This window comes from Porites lutea, chromosome 12 (assembly GCF_958299795.1).
Source record: "Porites lutea chromosome 12, jaPorLute2.1, whole genome shotgun sequence".
In the NCBI taxonomy this organism is placed as follows: domain Eukaryota; kingdom Metazoa; phylum Cnidaria; class Anthozoa; order Scleractinia; family Poritidae; genus Porites; species Porites lutea.
In genome coordinates this window covers 12,541,700-12,555,575 of record NC_133212.1, presented here as the reverse complement: position 1 = coordinate 12,555,575, position 13,876 = coordinate 12,541,700, and the positions used below count along the sequence as shown (strand labels likewise).

Here is a 13,876-nt window from a genome sequence, read left to right as displayed (position 1 = left end):
ATATTGAATATGTTTCCACGAAGATAAATCAGCGCTTCGGGCTTTCAAGGAGAATCAAGAGTTTGCTTCCACGTAGTGCGCGTATTCTTTTCTTTAACTGTCTTATTCTCCCTTTGTTTGATTATGCCGACATTATTTGGGGATACAACGACAATGCTGTTCTCGCGAAAAATTTACAACTGCTGCTGAACAAGGCTGCCAAAACCATATTAATGACCGCCCTTTTCATTCATCTGCATGCTACCGACGTGCTTGAAGCCCTTGGTTGGTTAACCTTGGAGAAACGCAGAGTTTTTCTTCGTTGCCTTTACCTTTATAAAAGTGTTAATGAAACCTCAACCCACAGTATGGATCTATCGGCAAATAAAGATCTACACGGCTACAATACACAACACAAAGATAACTTGAGACTGCCCCGTGTAGGAAGAAACTGGGGAAAACAAAGGACCCATTATCAATTTGCTTAAGATTGGAACAGTCTAGATCAGTGCTTAAGAAATCAAATAACCTCGAGTCTTAAAGCGTAATTTTTATAATTATTTTCAATGTTGTTAAACTTTGAACAGTTTTATATCTTTTAAGAAAATCGAATGACTTTGAGACTTTTTAACGCTAATTTTATTATCTTTTTAATGGTTCTCTGTGATCATTTAGGTTTTTAGTGTAGGACATTTTTTGTGGCTTTTTATCGTTTTCCGCTTCTTTTTATTTTTTATATTTTCTATTTTCAGGACCTCTCTGAAAATCACCTTGGTAAGAGAGTCTCCTGGTTAAAAATTATTATTATTATTATTATTATTATTATTATTATTATTATTATTATTATTATTATTATTATTATTATTATTATAGAGTTTCATAACCGTTAGAATTCTGCTGTCCACAGTACTCGAAATTGGTGTAAAGAATGAATTACAAAGCTTATTTGTCCTGAATAAAATGCGGAGAATAGTGGCACTAATTATCATGTAGCCGTCTTCCCTTTCGAATGTCTATTAAGCTACAAGAAATATCTTCGAAAAAAACATCAATTGATTTTTCATCGTCGTCATGATAATCTGAGTCATCCAGACCGGAAATACAGCTGTGTTGGTTACTCTCCAAGGCTGGCGTCATTGCTGCACCCTTCAGTGGCTCTTCTTGGTCCATGATCACTGAAAACGATGACGCTTTTACATGGCGATCAATACTCTGCAAGGTATTAACATTATGTTGTATAGGTGGAATTTATAATTTTACCTAACAGCGTGCGCTCTTCCTGCTTACATCTAACAACAACAACACTGTTTGCCGGCGAACGTTTCTAAGCGCACAACATTATAAAATCTGTGACGCCTGAGAGTAACAGTGCACTCACAGTTACCTATGAATGTACAGTTGTACCATCTCAAAGGGGAGAAAGGAAGTATCGGCTGTTGAACTAAATTTCCTTGGAAAAGAAGGAATATCGATTAATATGCCAAGTAAAATTGGGATTAATAGGCAAGAAATTAAGTCAGCGTATAACATCGTGACTGGCGTACCAAAAAGATTGGCGCATGTGATAACCAAAGAGGATAACATCTTTTGTTAGGTAAGAGGGAAATTTCCATGAAGTGTTATTTAAAACCAGACCCAATGCTTTAAAAAAATGTTCAAGAAATACCAAGCGTACGCTATTTCAAGCAATTTGCAACCATGGTCCCTGAACTCGCTAACAAAAATAGTAGAGAATGCAAATGACAAGTTTTGTTGTAGTGTTGGAACAAAGCGAAAATAAATAAACGTCTTTTGGAATGTTTACACTCTCTTCCATAAGACAACAACTAATTAAACCGAAAAAGGATTTATTTGATTCAATTTTACCTTCACTGGTTCTTGCTCGGCAATCTCAGCCTCAAAGGAATTGTGGGTCAAATGATCGTCAAAACCCTGAGTCACCTTCTTTCCCAAGCAAACTGGACAGAAAATAGAAAAAAATATATTCCACTGGAAAACAGAGGACCATGTCAAACCTATTGTAAGAATCTGTCCTAATGCTGCCGAAAATATAACTCATGTAGTGGAGAAATTAACCGACAATGGTGCAGCTCTGAGGTAAACCTGTTCACTGGAACTAGCATCAGTTCCATTGTCAACTAGTTTCTCCAGTGCGTGGATGTAACGACTGAACTTAAAGACAATTAGTAAAAATAGGGAGAAATTTCAAAATTTTTCCTCTGGTCGTATTTGTTTAAGACGGAATAGGATAAAACAGCGGCCTATAATTTGTTTATTGTAATGATAGCAAATACTTCCTCTTGACCATAAGACTTAGAGAGTTGGACTCAGCGAGACTTACCTTGGGGCTTACTTTTCTTTTCAACGTCCCTTGAAGACTGAAATAAGGTGGTGGAAAGATTTTTTCCTTAATATCAAATAATTATATTAACTTACATTTGTGCCAACTAAATGGCTTTGAAGAACCATCAATCTTTAAAAAGGCGAAAAAAAATGTCTAGAAAGAAGCTTAATGGTTTTATAGTTTACATTACACATTCAACACTTCACAAAACATGCAGTGTCAACATTTAGTTGTTATAGCAAGAGAAAATCAGAACGAACGTCCAAAATAAACCTTCAATTAACTTGATGAACTACATCTTTATAAAGCTGGATGCAATTACAATTTGAATCCTAGCTTTCGCCTATCAACGGGTTTATCAGGGATACCTGATCCGATGATCCGATGATCCGATGATCAGGGTTAATCATGATTTGAAACATGCTGCTAAAGGATAATATGAATAGATGAACAGCGCAGAGAGATCTGTTTTGGCCCTGAAAATGGGGCCGTTTTGGTGCGATTGTAAAATACAGTCCTATTTTTTGGGTCTCATTTGGCTCCCTTTAATCAGGGCCATTATACAGTCCATTTAGCTTGGGCTGATTTGCATCCACAGGCTGAGATGAGATTCCAGCAAGGGGCTTTTCATGGAGGTACTTCAATGGCTCCAGAAGGGGCTGAATCAGACTTGTGCTTGCAGGGCTGAACTGGCACTTTGGGACTGGAACAGGTCTTTTAATTTTAAGTTTAATGTATTTAGAACGCTCTATTTTTTCACAACTATCTACGAGTCGTATTGTTTTTTGAGAAAGATCAAAAAAGAAAACAATCATTAATCGTTCTTCTACCATAGATCAAGCAAACATTTTAATGGAGAAAAAGAAGACTAATTGTTGAGCTGTTAATTCAGCGCCGTTGAGTTTACTCACCAAGGTAAACTGAGAATAATATTTGTTCTGTCCAGCTTTCTTAACTGATTTTGTCCGAAGATTATCCCTTCGACTTCCATGGCAACAAATAATTCGTTTGTATTCAGCACGAATCTGAGCAAAATATACGAATACTATTAAATATAGAAAAAAAATAAAATAAATTAATATGAAATAACATGAAATAGTCGTACCCTTTCATCAGCTAAGCAATGGAACATGAAGATGAAGACTCCCTTGAAATTAAAAAAAATATGCATTAATAGTTCATGACTTATGGAAACCACCAACACATTAATTCTCTCAACTAATATTTCAGAGTCTGCATTTTTAGAAAGGTCGCAAACAACTCCATTAAACTGTCTGAACGTTTTCCCGTTATTTTCTAACGAGACTTGAGCAGGTAGTGTAATTAACGCTGACGTTTTTAAAGCACATTTACCACTAATCTGTTCATGTTGTCCTTCAGCAGCATAATTAAAAATATATAAAACTGTTCTAGTGAGGCCTTAAACTGCTGTTTAAAAAGTAAAAACTAAAATCCAAGCTTTCACCGATCAACGGCATCATCAGGGATGAGAAAATATTCCGCGCGCGCTATATATGCAAAGAAAGTGTAGGGTGAAATGTGTAAAAGATGTGACGTATGTATGAAAGCAACAGAAATAAACTGTGAATTAAATACAAAGCTCTAATGATGGAGTGTCTCTAGACAAAGGACTTCCAAAAGTGCTTAAGAATGGTCTTTAAAATAAAATACTAAAATAGCAGGTCTGCGAATTCAGTACATTCTTCTCGAGAATTGAGTGTAGGCTTGCACTTTCTAATGTAAAATGCTTCATGGAAGCGTAAATTAGCGGGGTCGTTTTCGCTTATAATAATCTTGACATCAATGCCTTTATAGTCTTTGTTCTGGCAGGAACAGATATATTTTTTAACAGAGGAGTTTTCATTATTGAGATGTTCTCTTACGCGGTCGTGGATGAAGCGTGTCGTGCTACTAATGTATTGCTGATCGCAGCTGTTACACGTGAGCAGTATATACTGCATTTCTTCGCATACTCATTTACCACTCTTCAATATTTGGACATAAATGTTGAAACCGCTTGAAAGGCCCTTTATGCGACCATAAATGCAATACCTGGAGACACATGATTTGTGGAGCTATCAGTACGATATAAAAACCATGAAATAATAGACCCTTTGCCAATGTCAAATAAAAATTGCAGTTTTTCCTTTTATTCGTTGTCTTCGCGCAGTTCGACTGATCATACTGAAATTAGTGAAATTGTCTAGTTTCATAAAAATCCGTAAAAGTGAGAGCCTAAATTTATTTAAAAAAATAATTTAAAAAATGTTTGCTTCCTGGAATACATTTTTGGTAAATTTGGGCCCTCATATTTCTAAGAGTTTAAGGCTGCTTTTCACAAACTTTTGTAGGCCAATTGGCTCGTAAAGACAATGACCAATGAGTAGTCTTTCAAACGAATGTCTCGTTTTCTCTCGACGCTATCAAAGAGACGGTTTTTTCTCTCTGTGGTATGGTATGTTGTTAGTTACCTGGAGGACGTTAAAAATGTTGAAGAGGTACGCCATAACTATCGAAGACTTTCCAAAGAAAAACACACCCAGAAGCCATGTAGTACCTAACAGGCAAGTTAACACTGCGCATGCCTTGACCCAATACCTGGTTTAGGAAAAGGAGAAGTCAAATGGTTTCCTGATACAAAACGTATAAGGTAGCTATGCCTATACAAAACAGTTAAATAAATAACGGACAACTGGATCTATTAGTATCATCATATTATGTACTGTATACTTTTCTTGTTTTATAAATAGACAATACTTCTTGGAAAGTGCGGGCGTACGCTATTTACGCACGAGTTGTTGACGTATCAGAAATCTCACTCGTTCGCTGCGCTCACTCGTTCGATTTCTGATACAAAAGCAAAGAGTGCGTTAATACCTCACGAAGCACTTTCCATGTGGTATTGTCTTTACAGTGAAACCTGTATTAGGCGGACACCGTATTAAGCGGACAACCTCTATTAAGCGGACACTAGCCGAAGTCCCAAAATTTATTTCTCTTATTTTAAATGCAACCTTTATTAAGCGGACACCTCTATTAAGCGGACGCGGACACCTAAAAAGTACCTGAAATGGTCATTTCTGTTGTTGCCAAACTGTATTAAACGGACACTTGTAATTAAATTCCACCACCCAACACGCTAGACACGGGAAATGCGAAAGTTGCCTCGAATTGCCACCCACAAATTTTTCGATTTCACATTAAAAAACATGACTTGGCGAGCTTATTTGATTAGTTTCACAGAATAGTATTGTTTTCTATTTCGTTTTGTTTGCATAGAGCTTGTTTCACTAGTCTGATTTCTTCAAATCTGAGTTGCAATCTATGTTTATGGTACTATGATCCACTTCGATAAAGAAATTATTGCAAACGTACATCGTCACAGTCTCTGGGAGTATTCTAAACGTTTCCATTGTTCATTTGAATGGCATTTGACACCTCATATGACGTTATCTATCAAAACCTGTATTAAGCGGACACCCTGTATTAAGCGCACACTACAGCATTCCCCGAGTGTGTCCGCTTAATACAGGTTTCACTGTATTATGTACATACTGAGACAGTCATCATTTTGGCGGCCTTTTTATTTCAAATCTTTCCAAAATACTAAAATTTGCCGGTACACACCGCGAAATAACAACGAAATCGAAGTATCAGCTTATTTGTAAAAACGTTTGTTAAAAATATAATGAGGGTAAGTATATGAGGTAATCCAAGAACTACAAGTAATCTTAACTGTTTGCTCAGAATGCTCCCGCGGAGCCGGGGTTGGTTTTAGATAGAAATGGATGTTGTATAAATACACCTGACTTACCGCATCTGAGGCGGTTTACGAGCAGTTTGCTTGGTTGACCTGTTTGCCATTGCTTTAAATGTCATTCCTAAAAACACCAGATTTACCTGAAAGTTTCACAAAACTGATTAGCAAATGTCTTCATTGATTTGATCTTACGTTGAATTTTAGTGACTACCCTACTAAGGTGCGGTTAATTTATGTGGGCGGCGAAATTTTAATATGGGGTTTTCCTTACTTTTGCCCAAAAGCATTTTCTCAGATAATTTTCTTTTTTCATCAAATTGTAGCCAAAAAAATTAAACTCAATTTCCTTGTTAAATTTTGTATATCTGAATTCAGATTTTGTATTAACCTTGGGTTATCTGAACTCAGCTTGAACAACCCGGCCCACAGGTTTAATTTCGTATGTGGCGCTTCAGATCAAAAGAATGAATATGCTTAAAACTGTGCTGAGAGAGTAGGGTCATTGGGCGGAATGATCAAGGTAACTCAGCTCCAGAGTTTTAATTTAAAAAGATCACACAAGACTTGGAAATATTTCTTCATGGGCAAACCGATCGAGTATCATCGTACCACACATAACAGTAAAACAGGTCCAACAAAACTCCATATAAATCCATCTTCCACCGACAACCAGCAGCTAAAAAGAAAAAAAAAATAGGAAGCAAGTTAGTTACCTTCAAAGAGGGGAAAATTACTTTTATAACAATGAATAATTTAGATTTGAAATTAAATTTTCTTGATCAAAATCGTCGTTCATACTATGGCGGTTACCCTTAGAGATGTTGTTCCACCAAGGTTCACTTGTCCTTTTAGAAAGAACACTTGGGAACAATTAGGAACAGGAAGGGCTGGATGGCCAACCTTTATAAAGATTGCTTCTAGATGAAGACTTACTGCTTATCAGTTGTATAGCCATGTTTGTTGATAAGAATAGCTGAGGCAACTGGAATTGTCGGAATTCCTGGAAATGAAACAAAATAGCCAAAATAGATCGTCGTGACAAGAGCAATCGAATTTAATGATATACTGACGGATTAAAAGCCTGCATACATTAATTCGAGCAACAACAATTTGCCGTCTGTCCTCTTTGATTTCAATATTAATGAAATTGGAAATCACTACCTATTGGTCTGTACAAAAACAGAGTCAGTAGACACTGTAGTGACAATTTTCGATTTCTAAATTAACTATCCAGCGTAATTTGAATGCACAATAACTTACCCCAAGAGAAAATAAAGAACAGTTTTTTCTTCGGACCTCCACTGGTTGTTGGAAAAACTTTAACCAACATCAGGTAAAGGATAACACCTTCAATTACCATCCAACAAAATGCAACAAGAAACAAATAATGAAGAAACACGGCGATGATGAAACAGGCGGTCTGTTAAAGAGAGAATCAAAACAAGAAAATATGAAAAAAGAGTCGCTAAAATTAAAGTAGATAAGATATGTCTTTGCATCACCTTGCAATCTAACGATCAGTTAAGACTTTATCCAGGGGACGCTTGAAATCCTTATACGAAGGTAAAATGCGGTGGCGTAATGGAATAAGGCCAAGGCCAAACGTCGAACTTTTCATGAGACGAACCAAACGTACTGAGTTTCCTCTTTCAGGAGAAAATTTATTAAACTTGTTTTGGTTTGATTCAGTTGATTTGTTAGAGGCGTCGTAAGTTCGACGTCTGACTTAACAGACGATCTTAACTTAACTAAGGTCGACCCAAATTAGAGTTTGGTTCGTCGAAAAAGAAAAATTCGACATTTGGCCTAGGCCTAAGAAATCCTTTTAAATTATTTCCCCTTAATTGACAGTTTTTAGAAGGCCTGCTTTCGGATCCCCTTTTTCTCTTTTAGCTTCCCTCTTTTTTTTCTTTCAGCAACGTGCACAGAGCTAAAAATGACCTGTAATTACCTGATACCGAGTCTTATTAATGCCGATAACAAAGAGCATTTCAGCCAGGATGAGGGATAACACGAGATTGATGTGGGCAAAATTACGGTTTGACCTCAAAAAGCTGTAAGATAAAAACTTGAAAACGTTAAATTTAGAATTAGATCGTCTTAAACAGATTCTGACTATGTTTTTGAATTCTAAAGATTGATGAATCTAACTTTGATTACTTAAAGCCAATCAAAGTTTAATTTTAATGATCAAGATCATCGTCATCATCATCATTATCATCATCATTATCACCATAACCACCCTACCAGTATCATCATCATCATCAGACCAAATTTAGATTAAATTTTTACCAATACTAATACGACTTATGTCAATCGCATTGAAAGAAAGGGGAAGCTAAGCAAGCAGCGCGGCGGCTAAGCTGTATTGGCAATGCCGGACTGGAAAGAATGGTGAAATATTTCATAAGTTATGCGACAACAAGATAGCCGAAAAACTTCAAGAATAGAGGAAAAACATTTGACGAGATTAAGGTATTTACATAGATGTAAGCATTTTATGATTTGGTTTAAGTGAGGTTGTGGTATTAAGCTGTCACGTTGAAAGAAAGTGCTACTTCGTTCTTGTTAATTCATTAAAAGATGTGCTTGTGTAGAATGAGAAGCCTGACGTTAAATATATGCTCAGCTATCTTATAAGGGATTAAGTACTTACGTTAAAGATATGAAAGTTACCAAGGCTAAAACGAGGGCTACAAGAGATATGCTGATGCCAACATAAGTTATCAAACTCAGGGCAGTCTCATCGGATTCCTACGAAAATACGAGAGAATAAAGAAAAAAAAAACAAGAAAAGAAAAATGGTGCTTCGTGATAACCCTGAAAATACTATATAAATTAAATTATAATTATAAATATAATGACTGAATAGATTAAACTTAGTTTGAAGGGAGAAAAAATGACGAATTAGTTCACCTTTACTGTATACGTTCCTGGACTGTACTGCATCAGGACACTAAAGCTTGTCAGATGATAACAGTAACAGATAGTGTGAGTAGAGTTGGCTAAATTGACGCGACAACCTTCCGTGGACCACGAACTACCAGACCTAAAAGTTGCAAATGCATTAGTACGCACAAAGAAGTATGGGTAGTAACTTGTTCTGAGACAAGCTTTTCAAGTTTTTAGGAATATTACGACGGATCCCAATTCTCTATCACAATCTACTCTCAGACTACTTATTCAAGCCATACTTCTTGACATGCCTCTTGCTTCCCCAGTCTCCCTTGCAAGTCGGAATAATGGCCATCATAGCCATATACAGTGTTCATACTCTCTTCGAACGGTCACGAACGCCTTGGACATAGCGGGCTTTTCTGTTTTGAGGTTCGATTGTGGTGTTAGGAGTCGTTCATTATAAAAGGCAAGCACTAAATCAATGCATATACTATAAGGAAATGACAACGCAATTTATGTTCTCATTCATATTGTACATATATTATTCAATGCAAAAGCAAACGTTACGCAGCATAGCGCTTATTTCTGAGTTTAAATTTACTTACTCGAATATTTTCCAAAACACGCACAAGGGTCGAAGATCTGTGTCGTTCTAAAAGATAATAGAAAAAATGAGATCTCAGCTGTTTAAGAGATAAGCTTTTGTAAATTAACTTGCTTCTAAATGGAAGTAAAATAGATTGTTACGAACTTAATAAAGAAAGAAAGGCATAAAGCGCAAACAAAACCCTGAGACTCATTCTGTAAAGGATTCCTCAACTAATGTTAAATTAATATTAATTGCTAGGATTAATTGCTCGAGCGAAAGTTGCCGGAAAGGCAAAATAACAACAGTGATAATTGATCGAAGATATCAAGAAGCAACTAAGCAAAATATCATGGAGAGCAAAAAAAATTGAAAAAGTGTTTGAAGAATCGAAGGTAGAATATATGTAAGAAGCTATTTCTTCAAAAGTTGTCATACTTTTCAACTAAAAATGTCTGGGCCATTAGCGTACTGAAAAATAGCGGACCATAGCACTAGAATGGAAAAAGCTCTTTGATAGTTTTACACAAAATGCAACTCCCTTGACCAATGGTCATCCAAAATAACTTCAAGAAAACTTACAGCTCTACTTTCCAGATTAACGCTAGTAGAATTACAAGCTTTTCTTTCTAGGCCTGAATTTCATGAATTTCAGAGTCTTGAGATTCACTGAGAGCATGTTGACTTAGAATCAAAAGCCGTTAAGAAGTGTAGGCAACCAAAGTTCACTCAGTATGAGCAAAGAATAAGTTAGTGCCATTGGCAAATAAAACTACACTCCAAAACTTTTTAAAACATCACAGATACGTTAAATACATGTGAAAAAAAAATCAATGATCCAAGGCTCGAACCCTCAAAATTACCTGAATTTTTTTATTAAAAAAAAACAAACAAATAAAAAGGACAGATAACAAATAGCAAAATTTCGGTCAAATATGTCATTTATGATTTATATCGACCAATAAGCTATTATGACGATCGCAAAAAAGTTGGTATCAATGAAGAAATTTCAGTTGATAAATACATAATCGACTCCAGAATTTTTCTCTTTGAGGATGACTATACAAAGCTTGGAGAACCTTGGGTTGAGGATGTTGGTGACCTTAAACAAGCAAAAAGCTCTGGAAAACATTTGATTTTTGTTTTCCCTGCGCATGCTCACCTCTGGAAGGAAAAAGTGATGAATTATGACAAGAGATTTTGAAACATGAGCAATAAACCAATAAAAACCCAACAATGTTTAATATATACAATACTCCATTGCACTGATATCTTCTTACCTGTTTGTTTTGTAGGATAATCACTACAGGTTTCTCAAAGTTCTTGGATGTCCTTGGACTAGTTGACAGAGAAATGACGCCGGAAGCTAAAGTTGCCTGGTGATCAAACCTGACCCTATCACCTTTATTCTGAGTAGCAGCATGCCTGAATAAATGCGATTATACATTTCTTGTTAAGGTACTGACAAATCAAAAAATGTTTCACTGATATTCCATCCTCATCATCAATCATCATTTATGATTTTTACGAACCTTAAAGTGGACGTTGACATCAGTTGTCCAATGTTGTTCATGTAGATGAACGCGATTTGATTAACGCATTCTATTCAAAGAAACACGCACAATATTTACAAAATGTTTGATAACAAGAATTATTAATCATCATAAGAATGTGGACAGCATAATGGGATTTTATATCAAGGCATTTATTTCTTAACACAAGGGCTCGCAGACTCAGACGGCATATCTGAAGCATATCTGGTTTCCAACCAAACAGAATCTTGAGCGTTCCGGTTCAGGCCATTCTAAACCATGCCTTTCTATTTGCTCCCCGTTTGATTGCTCATATTATCACACCGTACACAATGGCTTGCTTTTAACTGAAATGTAGCTGACTTTTTCCCACCTTTGCTAATGAGAGATTTGCGTACTGTTAATGTTATGAGCAAGAGATCGAAGACACATCTACTTCGTACAGGAGCAAAGTTTATTCTAAACCAACTCAACACGTGTTGATCCAAATCACGTGATCTTGTTACAAAGTTCAACCAATCATAACAGTCAAACCCCTCTTTGAGGGCACCCGTTTAATACTGACACTCCGTTAATATGGACACTTTCTGTGACCCCATGCATCAGTCTCCGTATTAACAGGGCTAGACTATATTGTATATTGGCAGATGTCTTTGGTCAATTTTTTTTTGTGGTAAGATTTTGCCTGGCCAAACAGAGCTCCTAGTCGCCCAAAGTACTTTCATTAACCACACTATCTCATTTGAAACGCCTTGATAAAAAATAATGTTATGCAGCAGACTGGTTATGCAGTTTTGCAGCACGATTTCTACCTGCATTACTGAACAAAAGGAAAAATAAACGGAAACAAGCAGGAAACAAACCAGTTGACGAACAAGCATTTTTGTTATCAATGGTGTTACAAAGTGCCATGACCGAAGGGAAGGTTTTGTGAGTCATATACCAGTGTTTTTTAAATCATAGCGCGTAATCTTTTAGCCTGCTACACAGCCGTTTCTTGTGTCGTCACGCAACGCTCCTCTCCACAAACGACTGCAGAGAACCTAACATGCTTCTCAATCAATCGACAGCGCAAAGAACAGCTCTGAAGAAGCAGACAGAAATCTTTCGAACAAAGGCCAAAAACGATCTACAGAGAGATTAGAGAGACTTGAAATCAGCCAGTGCGGATCAGGTGTATGTTAACTATCTTTCCTTCAACGTCAAGGTATACCTTAGTTTCATACCTGAACTGTTACATTCTTTGTACATTTCTGAGGTGGGCATCTGAATCGTGTTTCCAAGTCCTCTATCCTTAGAGGCAAAGGACAAAGCTTCTGGGATGAATGCGTTCTTTTCAAGTGAACAGAATCTCAAGACTAAAACCAAAAAGCAAAACAAATGTTAACTTGCCATACCTACACGACATTAGTCGCACTTTGACATTCCTGTAGGAAACTCTAATTAACTTCTCGTTGATTGCTAATGTCTTGTCGTTGTCTAAAAAAGGCGCCCGCAGTCCCACTATTGTTGGCAGTGCTGTTCCTACATACCTATTTTTGAGGTTTCAACACTGGTTGTATTGGTATTGTTTGAAACTGAAGCCACCTTAAGCGACAGATCCTCCATTGAAATTAGGAGTTTTGTAGCACAGCTGGAACGAGAAGCCTTCGAAAAATAGTAAAAAAAGAAATTGGCAAATTAGTAAATGGAAATAGCAAAAGAGCTCATTATTCAAGAGCATGTACAGGATTTTTAAACGGTCGAGAGAGAAATTCAACCAATGTTTGGAACGTAAAAGTGTAACGCTCTACAGGGTAACTCAATCAAAGTCACAAACAACATGAAAAGAAAAACAGCCAAATAAGTGAAATGGCAGAAAAAGGACTTAAAGCAGGTCCAATGTTCCACGGTGCTTCTTCCCTTGCTGCCGCTACACGCTTGTTGCCTTAAAAAGGAAGAACGGCTTTTCTGTACCTGAGTAGTAGAGTTGGGATGGAATTAACCTTTCTTTTTAGGAGAAATGTTATTAAGGTAGGCAGAAATACATGAACGCCAAGCTGAAATTTCAGTAACATAAGGTCATGTGTTATTTTTCAGGGTTTTTAAGTAGTTTTAGAGGTTTTAGATCGATGAATGTCTTGCTTTTTGATTGGTTGACTAAAAACGAAGAAATGTTTTCATCCGTTGATTCAAATGTGGCGCAAATCGTTCGAAAACGCAAAAAAAGAGACAAACTAGCTAACACAATTTGTTATCACATTCCCCATTTTTCTCCGCCACGATTCAGTTATTTTGCTGCCATTAATGTCTTTTATTTTACCTCCACTACCACATTTGGAATGTTCTCCCTTCGCCAATCGGATCTAGAACAACTTGTTGTCTGCAGTGGACAATGAAAGCGGTGGGAAATAGAACTTGCACAATTACGTTACGGGTCAGTGAGTTTAGGTCACATGCTAGTTAACGCTTATTCTTTCGATAAAAGCAATTAGCCAATAAATACTTTTCTGAGGTTTTTGTCAACCAAACAACAAGCAAGACGTTTATAGATCTAATACTTGTCAAACCACAAATCTAAACCACAGCATCGTAGTCAACGAGCTTTTCGTTGTGAATGTTCATGATAGCCAAGCCCGACAGTCTTTCCGTTGTCATGGTGGTGCGCGTTTGACAAGCTTCAGAGTACTGTTTACTCGCTAGTTGTCGGTTGAAGTGACTGGCTTTATTGAGCAGCAGAGGTTTAACTTGGTTCTGAATTTATTGCATTTAAGATTCACTGCATTTATTTTATATTT

At 36.6% G+C, this 13,876-nt stretch overlaps 1 protein-coding gene across 1 annotated transcript in view; it reads right to left on the bottom strand.

Annotated features, from left to right (window-relative positions):
- Nucleotides 1–528: 528 nt before the first annotated feature.
- LOC140953719 (adhesion G protein-coupled receptor L4-like) overlaps nucleotides 529–13,876 on the bottom strand; it is a 26,837-nt gene continuing 13,489 nt past the window's right edge. Inside the window, exons 13-30 of the mRNA XM_073403121.1 lie at nucleotides 12,632–12,746; nucleotides 12,326–12,457; nucleotides 11,100–11,169; nucleotides 10,848–10,992; nucleotides 9,587–9,633; nucleotides 9,000–9,132; nucleotides 8,740–8,837; nucleotides 8,035–8,137; nucleotides 7,344–7,503; nucleotides 7,017–7,083; nucleotides 6,693–6,759; nucleotides 6,138–6,223; nucleotides 4,795–4,921; nucleotides 3,429–3,470; nucleotides 3,231–3,348; nucleotides 2,321–2,386; nucleotides 1,846–1,937; nucleotides 529–1,191 (exon numbers count right to left, since the gene is read on the bottom strand). Coding sequence (XP_073259222.1) covers nucleotides 958–1,191; nucleotides 1,846–1,937; nucleotides 2,321–2,386; nucleotides 3,231–3,348; nucleotides 3,429–3,470; nucleotides 4,795–4,921; nucleotides 6,138–6,223; nucleotides 6,693–6,759; nucleotides 7,017–7,083; nucleotides 7,344–7,503; nucleotides 8,035–8,137; nucleotides 8,740–8,837; nucleotides 9,000–9,132; nucleotides 9,587–9,633; nucleotides 10,848–10,992; nucleotides 11,100–11,169; nucleotides 12,326–12,457; nucleotides 12,632–12,746 — 1,902 coding nt within the window. The 3' untranslated portion in view covers nucleotides 529–957. The remainder of the gene's footprint in view (nucleotides 1,192–1,845; nucleotides 1,938–2,320; nucleotides 2,387–3,230; nucleotides 3,349–3,428; nucleotides 3,471–4,794; nucleotides 4,922–6,137; nucleotides 6,224–6,692; nucleotides 6,760–7,016; nucleotides 7,084–7,343; nucleotides 7,504–8,034; nucleotides 8,138–8,739; nucleotides 8,838–8,999; nucleotides 9,133–9,586; nucleotides 9,634–10,847; nucleotides 10,993–11,099; nucleotides 11,170–12,325; nucleotides 12,458–12,631; nucleotides 12,747–13,876) is intronic.